Source organism: Embiotoca jacksoni, unplaced genomic scaffold (genome assembly GCF_022577435.1).
Source record: "Embiotoca jacksoni isolate LCO1_2020_lvr unplaced genomic scaffold, fEmbJac1.0.p SCAF_9, whole genome shotgun sequence".
NCBI classification, from domain to species: domain Eukaryota; kingdom Metazoa; phylum Chordata; class Actinopteri; family Embiotocidae; genus Embiotoca; species Embiotoca jacksoni.
In genome coordinates this window covers 6,393,395-6,407,098 of record NW_027185447.1, presented here as the reverse complement: position 1 = coordinate 6,407,098, position 13,704 = coordinate 6,393,395, and the positions used below count along the sequence as shown (strand labels likewise).

At 39.6% G+C, this 13,704-nt stretch overlaps 1 protein-coding gene across 1 annotated transcript; it reads right to left on the bottom strand.

Annotated features, from left to right (window-relative positions):
* Nucleotides 1-222: 222 nt before the first annotated feature.
* Nucleotides 223-8,868, bottom strand: LOC138192865 (protein-glutamine gamma-glutamyltransferase 2-like). Its single transcript, XM_069140552.1, has 15 exons — nt 8,859-8,868; nt 8,285-8,473; nt 7,492-7,725; nt 7,132-7,250; nt 6,828-6,956; nt 5,739-5,907; nt 5,070-5,202; nt 4,817-4,920; nt 4,118-4,206; nt 3,748-3,901; nt 3,278-3,366; nt 1,865-2,048; nt 1,521-1,681; nt 772-908; nt 223-373 (listed from the first exon to the last, which is right to left on the bottom strand). The coding sequence occupies exons 1-15, from the start codon at nt 8,866-8,868 to the stop codon at nt 223-225; spliced, it is 2,052 nt and encodes a 683-aa protein (XP_068996653.1).
* Nucleotides 8,869-13,704: the final 4,836 nt, after the last annotated feature.

The window sequence follows — 13,704 nt, the reverse complement described above, 5'->3', positions numbered from 1 at the left end:
CCAATATGTGCTTCTCCAAATATGTCAAGAATTTCCATGGTATCTTTCCTCAAGTTTTCCCATCTAGCACAGGTGCACATATACGAGTATAATAAGAGGATACAAATAATAAGTGGATTAAAAAAACATAAAGCCTCAGGCCTCTATGTTAGCAGCAGCTCTGAATGCCACTGTAATTCAATTAAACTGAAATCTGTTGGTGCAATGAGACTCTGTCCTGGCTCATTCTCCTCTCACAACAACACTAATGAAGCCTCTGATCTTCTTCAGTTTGTCGCTATCAAAGTTCACCAGGAGCACGTTGGAGCCAGAACTGCTGGGAATGAACTCAATACGGGCCTTGGCTTCTTGTGCGGCGCCCACGGCTCCAATCCTGCAGGAATCATACAAAGAGCAACATCAGCCAAACTGTTTTATCTCTGTTCGTAAGTACACAGCACAGGCAGAAAGCTGATATTTGTTTTTAAGATATTCTCACTGTAACTGGGTAACAGAACAGCAGCTTATATTGAGAGCTGAAACTAACATTTCATTTATAACAGAACTAGGCATCCCAGTGTGACAGCTGCAGGGAAACGTTTAGAGGAGTTTTGGGTGAGGTTTGTTTGGCCTTGACTCAAAAGCTACATCAAATTTGATTACAGTACAGATATCTTCTTGTCCATTAAACAGCAGATAAACTGGAATGGGTGACAAGAGTAAAATGGCTCAGTAGAAAACAGTAGGAAAGTATAGAAATCTACGCAACAGTTACTGCTGCATAACACATACTTTGCTGTTATGGGTTTGCCGTCAGTGAGGTTGTTCCCCTCTATGGTGAAGCTGCAGTCCTGCAGCGGTTCTGGTAAAGGGTTCAACAGGGTCAGCTGTACCGTCACAGACTGGTTCACTGTGGCCGCTCCCTCCAGCTGCAGAGAAAGGTTTAGGAAAACAGGTTTCATAAAGTAAGAGTTAATATAGAAATGCAAATGTTTAAAAGTATCATGATAAACCTCTACAATGTAATTACAACTCACCAAATAAAAACAGAAAACAGTGGAAACTTTCCAAATACTTTACTTTTCTGTACATGTGGATACCTGAGTCAAGGCTCAAAGTTCAGTGTAGATATTTAAGAAGGAGGCTCGAGAGGGTGAACACCCAAGATTAGTGTCAACAATTCAGTATCTGACCAAAGATGAAATATAGTCAAAATCTGCTCTTCTGTTCACGAGTTACGATGTTAAATAATGGACAGAAAAGATTTTCTCCAGAACATTGTCATGTCACAGAGAAGTTGACCTAAGTTGACGTACGTTCTCATAGAATAAGACGTTGCAAAAACATAATGCCCCTGGACATGGCTGCCTTGTGAAAAACAGTTTATTAATGTACTTCATGCTTAAATTTATGTGCACTGATTTCTTGCTACTCAAGTTCAGTTTCGTCCAGGAATGTCAAAACATCATTTACTCACTCAGATATATTCTCCTGAAATGTGACATGTTTTCTGGTTTCTTTCACTGTCCCTCCATCCGTACCTTGATATCTAGTTCTGGCTCATCAAGCACGAGGGTCTTCCTAGCATGGTGGAAAACGTCCAACCGCTTGTCGTAGGCCATGGCTAAGAGACGGATCATCCTGTCGGAGGTGATCGCTGCTCCATAACTATCATACTCCAGTTTGATGGACAGGCGCCTTTCTGAAAACACACATTTTATGCTTTAAGATATCATTAAGACAATGTCCAATTGAGAAATTGTTTTGACAGATAAAGACCTTGTTTCAAAGAGGTACCTCAAATTTTGGGATATTTCCTAACAATTGGTTAATGTTTTTTGGTGAGTTCATTAAATTCACAGCTCACACTGACATCAGAGCTAACCTTCTCCAGGCGGCACCTCCACTTCAATTGAAGCAAATCCGCAGCGGGCTCCTCGTGTGCCGTTGTAGCCGACCGCTGTGGCGAAGAAGCGAAACTTGCAGTCCCTTGCATCCATGCAGTCGTTGGTGAGGATAGCGAACACCTCGAAGTTTGAGCCCACGATCATGTTGTCGGAGAGCTTGATCTTAAATGAGAATCATGAGGGGATTTTTGTTTACGACATTCATGGTCCATCTAACAATAAAATTCATTCAAATGGATTTTACATTTCATTCATCTCGTCTAAACACAATCTGAAACATGATTCTGTTTGGATCAGTATATCAGCTCTATATTAATATGTGTAAGGTCCAAAGAATTTCAAAGCTAATTCACTTTGTATAGTTTTATCTCTGGCATAAACAAATCAATACAAACATGAATGTGGTTCATATTTGAATTCACGCCAGTTTGAAAACCATTTGTGAACTGCACGCCTGTCATATCCATCTTGGTTATGTTCAACTTGTGACCGTTTAACTTACTCTGACTTGGCCACAGTCTGCTGCATGACTTTGACACCATTACTGTTTTGTTTCATTTCCTTCTTCTTTCGTTCTGTAGTTTAGACACAGATGATGTAATCTCTCTGAAGCTCAAATATCGATTTGAGTCCTTTTCTGTGATTTTTGCAGTGGTGTAATGTCACAAAGTAATAATACTTGGTTACAGTACATAAGTATGTTTTTTTGGAGTATCTGAACTTGACTGGAATTTTTATATTTCTGTCAACTTTCACTTTTACTGAACAAAATATATATTTTTACTCCAATACATTTGAGCTACTTCATTACTACAAAATAAAATTGGAGGGAATTTGATAGCTCGATAATACAGACTGCCCACAAGCAGCTCTGGTGAATCAGTGGTTGGAGCTTGAGAGCTCCATCATCAAGTGCTCTCAAAGACCTGCTTAAGTTTCTACATTGTATTTCCACTCAAGCCAAGGCATGTCTGATGCAAGCAAGTCACAACAATATCATAATATCTGAACAAGATTAATCTTGATTTTCACTTGTAGCCACAGTGGCCCCGGATACAGTGTCGCTTTAACACTTGCTTTTTGTTTTTTAATTACAGCATTTACTGTTACTTCTAAAACTTAAGTACATTTAATAACACAAATTTCCTTTTAATACTTAAGTTAAGTAAACATCGGATACTTTAAGACTTTAACTCAAGTCATTTTCTAATAGGTGACATTATCTTTTACCAAAGTTATTTTCTGGTAAGATATCTGTACTTTTACTCAAGCATGGCTTTCAGGTACTTTAAACACCACTGGATTTTTGTTTATAGATATACTAGATACATATATATTTACAGTATTTGCTCTCCCCCTGGTACAACTGAATATGTATGAACAGTAAAAACTTTGAGATGGAGTCCTGGTTCTTCTCCGCTCTTCTGTAGCTTGTTGTGGTGCTGGGCCTTCTCATAGACACGCCTCTCGTCCTCGGAGCCTGGAAACCATCAGGATTAAAAACAAGAAATATTTTAAACAAGATTTGACAGAGCAAACAGGTTTTTTTTTCATCTGCACATAGTTTCAAGAAAACAGAGCCCTAAATCTTTAAACTGAGGAACTTGGTCATGTGTCTGTATTCATGCAATGTGAGATGTAACATGGGTGTTTACCACAGAAGTAGCATAGTTATATGCACATCCCATGTGCTGTAGGTGAAAGGCCAGAAAAATACCAATACACTGACTCAAAATCACAAATTATTTTAAATAAACAACGTTATAATCAAAATGAAGATCCAGCTTGTATATTTTTAGATATATTTGAATAAGTCTGGTTTGGAGTCGAGTATGTCTGTGCACCTGTGACTCTGCAGTACCTTCTGCATACTTGTACTGGTGTGTGATGTCGTCTCTCAGATCTGAGCCCACAGCCTTGGTGCTGATAAAACGTCCAGCATGCCTGGTCGATCCATGTGACGTGACAAACTCTCCGTTTGACTGGCGCACCTTGTCCACGACATCGGCATTAACCTGACCACAGACACAAAATTTCATCAAATAATACTGAATATAAAGACAGCCACCAGGCACTGTACAGTTTGAAAACAGGCACTTAAGTCTGAACAAGCGGTTAATACAACAACAGCAGAAAAATATATTTTTATATACATACCTCTAACGAGGACTGTGTTCACAGTTGTGCTTTTTGACAATACATTTCAATAACAGATTTCAGCAAAGACTCACCTCAGCAAAAATAAATGGGGCATCATATTTCCTGGTCAGCTCGCCTTCCTTGATCGCCTTCAGGGAAGCTGGTCCACAGCAGAAAACACCTGACAGCATCATACATCCACAAAATAGCCCTTTTTAGAAGGTTGTTTTTGCTGAATGTATAATAATACAAAATGGAGAGTAGCCAAAAAAAAAAATCCAGAAAGAGAAAAGTCACCATGTGACATGTTCCCAAAAGACTTTATAGGCACAAAACAAAACACAGCAAGAAAACAAAATAACAAAAACCACATTGAAATATCAATCAATGTTAAAAAAAAAAAAAAAAGTAACAACCTGGCTAATAGCAGCGTGATTATAAACCTAAAGCACTAACTATAAGCAACATTTAGCAACAAAAAAAAAATGTAACAGCATTTTATATGTGGGCCCTCCAAAGGGGTCAGATTATTTGTGTTAGGTGCAATTTGTTCAAATAAAACTGGAAAGCTTTAAAGAAGAGAACAATCTCCATGTGAACATGTCGAGCACAATATGCTGTTACAAGTTTGAAGTCGGCCTGATCCAGACCTCAAAGCTGTGACTGTCACAAGTCGAAACTAACCACCATGGTCAAATTTGGTGCCCTCACACGCAAACCCTTTTAACAGCTCTTTAAGGCAGTTTTGATGTGTGCTTTTTTTTTTATTCTAATCATGTCTTTGTCTTCACCTTCACTTGTCACCTGTGGGGTTGGGTCACTGGTTTGCCACCCATCAAACCGCTGCCCCAAGTCTGGACGAGTCATCCAGCTATCCACCCAAACATGGTACTTCCTGGAAAAAAAATTTTAATATAGAAACTATAACATGACCCTTTTGCTTAAAACTGTAAAATAATCAACGTTGTATTCTCTGACATGGGATTAATGAAAGATGATGTGATAATTTAAAAAAGGATTTAATGAAAGAGACTATCAACTCACCATATTGAGTCATCATTAGTAATTGTTTCACCATTTTCATCATACAGTCTTTCTATCAGCAGGTCGCCGTGGCCGTCGTGAGCAGATTCAAAGTTAGTCACCGCTCGACACGGGATGCCCAGAGCACGGGACACTGAAGGAGGACGCACAGTCACACTACATCACACCAGCTTTATAAAGCAAACGTTTGAGACCGTGTCGGTCATCAGAGATAAACAATGAAGGGCAGACAGGAACAAAGCCATGAGATTAGATTCTAAATTTAGGGTTTTGATTAAAAAGCTGTGATTGTTGGCAGTCGAGGGCAGCTTGACGATGTAACTGGCATGAAGCAGTAAGTTATAATGGTGAAGGTCAATTATACAGTGTTGTATGGTGCTGTAGTGAAAGAAATTGTTTCTATAATGCCTCAAGATAGGTGATAGCCTGTTGGCTAATTTTATTTTTATTAAATAGAATTTAACAAACAAATTCTCTTTTTGTTGTTTTTCTGTTAAAATTGTTAAGATCACATTAAAGCACGTGAATGTTATATTTCTAAAACAAAATAACCAAATCTCAAAAGCTTAAAATACATAGGAAAATTGAATAAGTGGGTGAATTGATACATAAATGAATGATTAAAAAAACTAATGAAATGACCATATAAACTGCCCACTGTGCTCCAACCTGTGCATCCAACAGCAGCATAGACCCAACACTGGCCATAGCGGACGGGACCACTTTGTGCCCACTGACGCAGAATGTCCCCGCTGCCGAGCCACTCTCCTGGATTAACCCCACCAGTATAATCTTCCCACTCTCCTACCACCACGCCCCTGTCATCCTCACTGTTGATCTGTGGCCGGAGGCAGAGAGCAGAGAGAAAGCACTGAGAAGAAGAGGAGCATAAGTGAACATTGCAGAGAAATGAGCAGGCATCAAAGTTTTAATTAAAATTAAATTGAACTAAATATTTTCGTCATAATTTCACATTCCATCAATGAGGGACATTTACTATTTAATTAATTCATTTTAAATTAGTATGTACAAAATGTGCTTGTTTATTGCTTTTCTTCACAAGATGTTCAAGGTAACACTCCATTAAATGCTGGGATTTTTTATTTTATCTTTTTACCCTGATTGTTTTTTCAAAGGGGCAGGACATTAAAAGGAGGACAGTGTTGGATTTAAAAAAAAATGTGAACAACGAAAGTTTTGTCAAATTAAAAGATACAGATCAGTGCTAAATGATTAAAGCATATAGGGTTGAAAAGGTAAATATAAACCATTATGACACGTTTGTAATGCTGGCTTTGAAAGTGCACTCTCAACACTCTATACCATATAACCCAAATATAGTGCATGATCTTTTCATGGTTATCAAATTGTCTGGAAATATCCCTGATTTCTTGTACAATGACAGCAACTGAAGACACCCAGTAAAAATAGCCCTGGATTTCTCTTCACTATTTTGCCATGCAGCAGCAGAAATAACATGCCGACAGACCATCATTTATTTGTTAGTTATTACAATGCTCTCTGCCGCTTGTTTGGAGTGAGCATGCAGGCTGGCTTTCTTTTATGCTGCTTTGTATCACAAAGGTTTCTGGGGGAGAAGCGAGAGTTTGAAAAGAAGGACAAAGGTTGGCCCGCACAACGATAAAACACAGTGAATACTAAAGAGCAGACAGAGTTTTCTGATGCACCACGGTAATCTTAAACTAAAAGCATCCTGGGGCTCTCCCTCCTTCCTATAGTGAACAAAAGCAGACCTACCATGGCACTCAGCACTCTGGTCACATAGACAGGATTTCCCCGGGCAGAGCAGTCCTTATCGGCATCAGAAATATATTTTGGGTTTTTATCCAGAATCTTCAGACAGATATCCAAAATTCCTTCTTCAAACTGCACACAAATAGAAGAGAAAACTACCTAATTATACAAATGTTATTCATAAAATATTATGTTTGATAACTGTTTATAAAGAAACAGTCTTTCTTATTGAAGGATTTGTAGACATTTTTATGTTTTACTTAAACTTGTTATGTTTGACACTGACAGCGTATGACCTACTGCCTACCTGTCCAAAGTTCCAGGGAAACCCCCTCATTCTCATATATGTTCCTTGGTAGAGCAGCCCATGCTGTGCCAAAACATACTCCTGCCTCCTCGTCTCATCGTTCATGTAAACAGCATCTCCTGTTAGTCAAAAAAAACATTCAGACCATCCTACAGCAATAGCACATACAGTAAATGTCTCACGTTTGCATCATTTGGAAGAGAGGGCTGTGGTAGATAGGTGTTTAGAAGTTTGGTTTAGTGGTAAATTACGTAAAGACAAGAAAGGAAATATAATTTTCAGGTTTGACTGACAGAGCAGTTTAACCTAAAACATGTATAACTCATTGAGGTCACTTTCAAGACAATAGTCTGTACTCACTGGGGCACCAAGCATTGAAAAGCAGGATGAACTGTCCTAAACTGGTTTTCTGGCCCTTCTGGTCCACACTCAGGGAATAGAGCCCGATGGGGGCGTCAGGAGAGGAATTGAGGGACACAGTTAGTGTGTTTTCAGATGGATCATTAGCAGCAGATGCACTCCACTCAGTCTCTGAAGTAGAGTCATGTAGACAGAATAAAACCTTGGTGTCTGATTCTTCTCTGGGTAATGGACCTGGAGACACAGAAATGGACATAAACTGTGATTCTAAATCCAGATGAGAGACTCAAATATTTCAGCCAGGTTTAACCTTGTATTAAAGAAAGAAATAGGCCTACATTTTTAATCTACAAGTGATGCTCTAAAATAGTCTGAGCAAGTATGTCACAGACTATTCCTGAGACCACAACCCAACCCGGCAGAGCCTGAGATTCACAACGTTTGAATGAATAAACTCAATATGGACAGAGAAGAATGTATTAATATGGGAGGAGGTCAGGGAGGCGGGGGAGATTGGCATCGGATCCGTGGCGGCTGGTTGCAGAGCGATGTGGAGTTCACGGAGCAGGTAGGATGAATGAAGGCTGGCACGGTTATAAAGCCCACTAATTGGGACGGACTGGAGCCTTTGAATGATTAGACGTGAAAGGGGCTAAAGACAGACTCCACGCCCGCCTGAATTACAGAGAAACTCCATATTCTTGAGAAAACAACAACTGCTAATGCATAAACACAGTGTCTCAATAATTATTTGTCTCACACATATACAAAATAAAAAAACACTGATGTGTACCAGTTTCAACGATGAGAGTGAAGCTGGATTGGCCCGGTTTGAAGTCTGTGTTGCTGCCTGGTGTCAGGTGTATAATGATATTGAAGGGCTGTCCCCTTCTGATAACCAGACGCTTCCCTCCATACAGCTGTGTGTGATGGCTGCTGTGGTTGCTGCTAATGTCCAGATCACAGCGCTCAATGCCCAACACTGTGCATAGATACAAAGACAAAAAAACAACTTGTCACATCAGTAGAAAAAACATTTGCACCAATGTGGACAAACTTCATAACCCGATGACTCTATTAAAAGTTGAGTAACACTGAATCTGCAGCGGAGAATGTCCTGCTGATGATTTCTTGTGATTTATCATCTGTGAGGAAACTTTGAGCTGCAGATCAATGTCCCAGATCTGAGATATCTCATGTCATCCACCAGAATGGTGCTCATCACATTTCACTCATGGCTCTCAATCTGACACTCAAAGTAGACTTTGAAGAAACACCAAGAGAAACTGTATGTTCACTTATAAAGATTACACTTCATAAACAAGTTAACACCTGTACTACAATTTGAAACAAACAGTTTTCCTTACCTTCACTCATATCTGCAGTGAACTTCGTGTCCCTCGACTTCTGTGTGGAGAGCGACTTTAGCTGCAGCTTTATTGGTTAATGTCCCTGCAGTGTAACAGCCCTTGAGAGATATTTGTAGCATGTGAAACCTGATCAGGACACCCCCATGTGTCTGGTCCTCACATCACTAATTCTATTATAAGACAGGCAGGGGAGACACACTTACAACACTCGTTAGGGCCCGAGCACCGATGGTGTGAAAGCTCTCATGTTATTCAAGGAATTATTTTTATTTTTCTGGTTCCTTATTATTATTCTCCTCCAAGTGATTTGCCTTTTTGGAGGCTTTATCATATTCAAAACCTCATCAAAGTGCATACACACATGTCTCCCGGGGAAAATGTCGTCCTCTGGTGGAGTCGCGAGTGGGCGTGGCCAAATGGCTCGAGAGCGCCACCTAGAGATGCCCCGGCGGCCACATTTACCTAAATTCATGAAATCCGGTGGACATGTGTATCACACCTCGACGCACAAAAAAGTTATATTGCACCATTACGTCAACTCGACAGGAAGTCCACCATTTTAAATTTAGTCGCCATTTTGAGCGATTGTTCGACGTTGTTCTTTAACGAACTTGTCCTCGGGGTTTGGTCACACCGACTTGAATATATTTCTATGAACAGTTAACATGTTTGGGATTAAATCTTATCAAAAGAATTCGTTTTCGTCGATATGTGCGGCCATGTTGAGGGCCTCGCCATGAAACTCTAAGTTTCTTTAGATCGTGTACATGGACCTACCTTCTCCAAACATCACAGGTATGATAATGGTCGAGCCCCAAAGACTCTGTGTGGTAATATTCGCTCAGAGTCATAGCGCCCCCTGGTGGACACTGGAAATGACACTTTTCATACTTTCACGTTCTCCGTCGAGCTGGTTGATCACATGAACGTAAAGTCGGGTCACAATAACCTGAACATGTAGTTGATGATATGTTGAGACATTCCTTCGACTTTGTCAATGGGCGTCGCCGTGACGCTGCGGCAAAGTTGGAGGTCTCGCCGTAACACAGGAAGTTGATGTTTAAGGTCAAAGGCTGCTTGAAACCTCACGAAACGTGTGACATACATCCGGCGTGGTGAGACGACACATCTGATGTGTTTGGCGAGTGGGCGTGGCCAAACGGCTCAAAGGAGCATGAAACCCTCTGGACTGAAGTGGTCTATCCCAGATACAGATGCTGGTCCTGTGTGTTGGCTTCTGATTTTTATGACGGTAATAAATAAAATCTTCTCTTCTTTGATCCCTGCATATCAATAATTGTACAAAATGTATAGGACAGAAGATCACACAAAATGTATTTTAAATGTATCCCTTGACCACATACGTCACTCTGTGTTGATGTAGAAACACACAGACTCATGACTGAATGTAAATGAAGAGCCTGTTTTTAACAGTTAAATAACAGTATAGTTTATAAACATGTAACGTGTATTGAGTGACAGTTTATCAATCATATAAAAACACATGCCTTAGAAAAAAACTGGTTATTTTTTAGGACTGTTTCGGGGAATTTTTTTGAATGTGTTGCAGCACATTAAGTAACACTCATTCCTTTTCTGAGCTGCATATTGTCAGGACATTCAAATAAAAGATGTTTTTAAGGCCTATAACAGCTGATGCCGAGTTCAAAAGAATTTCTTTTGGGAGATATGAAAATGTTTTCTCGGGGTAAAAGGACTAAGAAACACATTGTGGACAAATGTTGTGTGTGACTGACCCATTCATGATCACCCATGTAGCAGTATCTTCCTGTCTTGCATGGGTCAGTCACGTGATCAAGATAACCACATATGGATGACCGAGGTGTGATACAAACACACCAAAATCCCCCTAACCAGACCCAGAAACCAGACGAGGCAACACCAAATATTTGTTTTACTCAGACGATCCGTCCATCTGCAGGGCGACAGGAGATTCTGCAACAACATTCAAAGCCCAATTTATTCTTATTGCAGGGGCCATTGCTAACAATGATGATTATCATCATCACTTTCTTTATATCTTCACAAATCAGAATTAAAAACAGCATTAAATAAAAGACAAACATTTTAATTCACAATGAAAACAAATAAAACGGTTGATTAATGAATTGGCTTAAAATATTCAAAACAATAATAAAACCGAGAAACCTAATACAGACACATACTAGACACATATTAATGCTGGAAGAATGCACGCCTGTCATTAGGACAAAAATTGGATTCAGTGTCTTTCCCGTTGACACTTTGACATGTGGACATGAGCCACAGCCGCATCAATACAGGCACAAACACGCATGTAAACCTCTTCAGACCTTTCCTTCTACTATCATTAAACAACATGAGAGAGAGACCATCTTCTTCAGCTCATACAGTAATTCAGCAGGTTGCTTTATTTAACCTTCACCTGCGTCTGAGCAGTAGCCAGACGTGGAGGTTTGGGGGCGACACCTGGCTTCTTTCTGTTCACTGCCAGTGAGCCGTTTCTCCTCAGGCTGGGGGTCCGACAAATCGGTGGATGGGCCTTTGAACTCTGGGACACAAAGGAGGAGTCCTCCACCACCTCTCCACTGATGGTAGACAGGCAGCTGCGCTCTGAGCTGCTGAAGAGATTCAAGCAGTCCCCAGATGACTCAGAGCTGTAGACTAAAGCAGAAACATAACAAGTGTAATTGACACCAAAACTGATACAAGTTCATTTTACATTATGATGCACACATGAAAAGAGACGTGAGGACAAAATGTTCATCACCTTGATATGGTACATGTTGGTTGAAATGCTTTCTAGTTTGTTTGACACTGTGTCATCAGATGGCACCAAACAAAAACAAAAATATACCCTATTCCTTTAGGCTGATCATCATATAAACACTCAATTTGATCTGATTTCTCTGACTGAATTCAGATGTTCATTAAGTGTCTGAAGTACTTTAAAGTCAACAGCAAACAGATCCGTAAAAAACAGTTCACAAAAACATAAAATAAACGTACTCAGAGGATGGTGGGTTTTCCACTGTTCACAGTTCCCATGAAGATGATGCTGATGAAGATGATGGTTGTCGAGTTCATTTTCCGTCCCAGCTTCGGGAGAGGAGCAGACGCCCGGATGGGTGTCCACTCCCTGTGACTGGTTCCCGGGGTAACCTGCTGGGGGCAGTGAGCCACGGCCAGACGAGGAAGACGAATGGCTGATGGTGGTGGAGGCGGTGCTGCCGGAGCCAATGGACTGTGGTCGGGATAATCTAAACCCCTGTGTGGACAACATGCCACAGGGACTGAAGACACACATACATAGATGTCATCAGTGAGAAAATAATAGGCCGAGTCAGTGAGCACTGAGGGCTGTTGCAGTTATTTCACAAACACATTTTAGTTTTGTTAAATTTAGCCACTTTGTTAGCTGGATTTTGTTTAGATAACAAAAACAACAAAATCTAGTTGCATTAATAGCTGCAGCAAATTCAATGGCAATCAAGCCAATGTTCAGCCATGACAAACGGTGGTGTACAGCCAACCACTCATCCTACTTTAACATCCCTAGAGCCACACTGCAACGTCATTTACAAACTAGTAATTCAATTAACTAGTAAAGTAAAAACTCATTATTTATCAGAGAAAATTCAAAAGTTGGTCAAAAGAAAATCTGAAGGACACTCAGTCATGTTTTTTTTTTAAATAAGTGGTTTAAATCATTTGGTTAAACTTGTCTTTGATGTTGTTATTCTGCCCTGATTAAGCCTGTTACAAAGCTGTATCAAGCCATGCTAATGGATTAAACTATTCATTTGAAAAACATGAAATGTTATTTTTTTACTGACAAAATATATATGCCACAAAGAAGGAAAATAATACTGTAAGAAAACCCTGAATGCTCATGTGAGGTCCTGGTTTACTGGGACACACACTAGTATCTGTGGATTTGATGTGTTATGAACAGGTTTCCCACTCAAAGTCAAATGTCAAATTCCCTGACTTTTACTCATTAAAAAGTTGAATTTCCATCAACAATAATGAATGGTAAAACAGTCCACATTTGGTTTGATCACAAAAAAAAAAAGAATCCAGCTCCATTGTTTTACCAACAGCCATTTGCAACCTTTACTTACTCATTCACAGGTATTATCAGTACAAAATGTTATTTTTTTTAAACTTCTTAAACAATTAACTGACCAAAATTCTTCTTCTTAAATGGGAACATAATGAATGAATTTCCTGGTACTGTACCCGCCTGCACTGTAGGTGTGGCTCCAAAAGGCTCTCTCCAATATTTTCAACAGTATTTTCACAAACTTTACATCTGGCTTTTCTGTCTTAACATCCAAACTTTGAAGTCTTCTGCCAAAGCTCTTGAAATTTACATTTTCCTGGCATGTTTGCCTTCATCAGTAGCTACAAGAAAAAAACCTTTGAGTGACTGTTGATAAGCAGAAAGGGGATAAAAGCACTGAGGAAACAAGCTGCATTACAACTGTATATTATATAGACAAATACTTCATGGAAATGAGAAATAAAATTGAAATCTGCAACAAACATAATTCCATGATATTCCATGACTTGGCTCAAAAAATGATCGAATCTGCAGACTTTCCATGCCTGAAATAGACTTTATGTAACCCCCTGATATTCCACAAACTACATGAACAGTGGAAACCCTGCATAAATGACATGGGACTGAATTTACTTTTAAGTTAAAGTGTTGCATGTTCAGCTGCTTACTTCTCATAAAGTATATTCACAATATGTTTTTAAACCTGTAAAGCTATCTGTAAACTGTTCTCCATGTAAGTGCTAAATAAAAACAGTATGTTGTTGTTACTACCTCTAC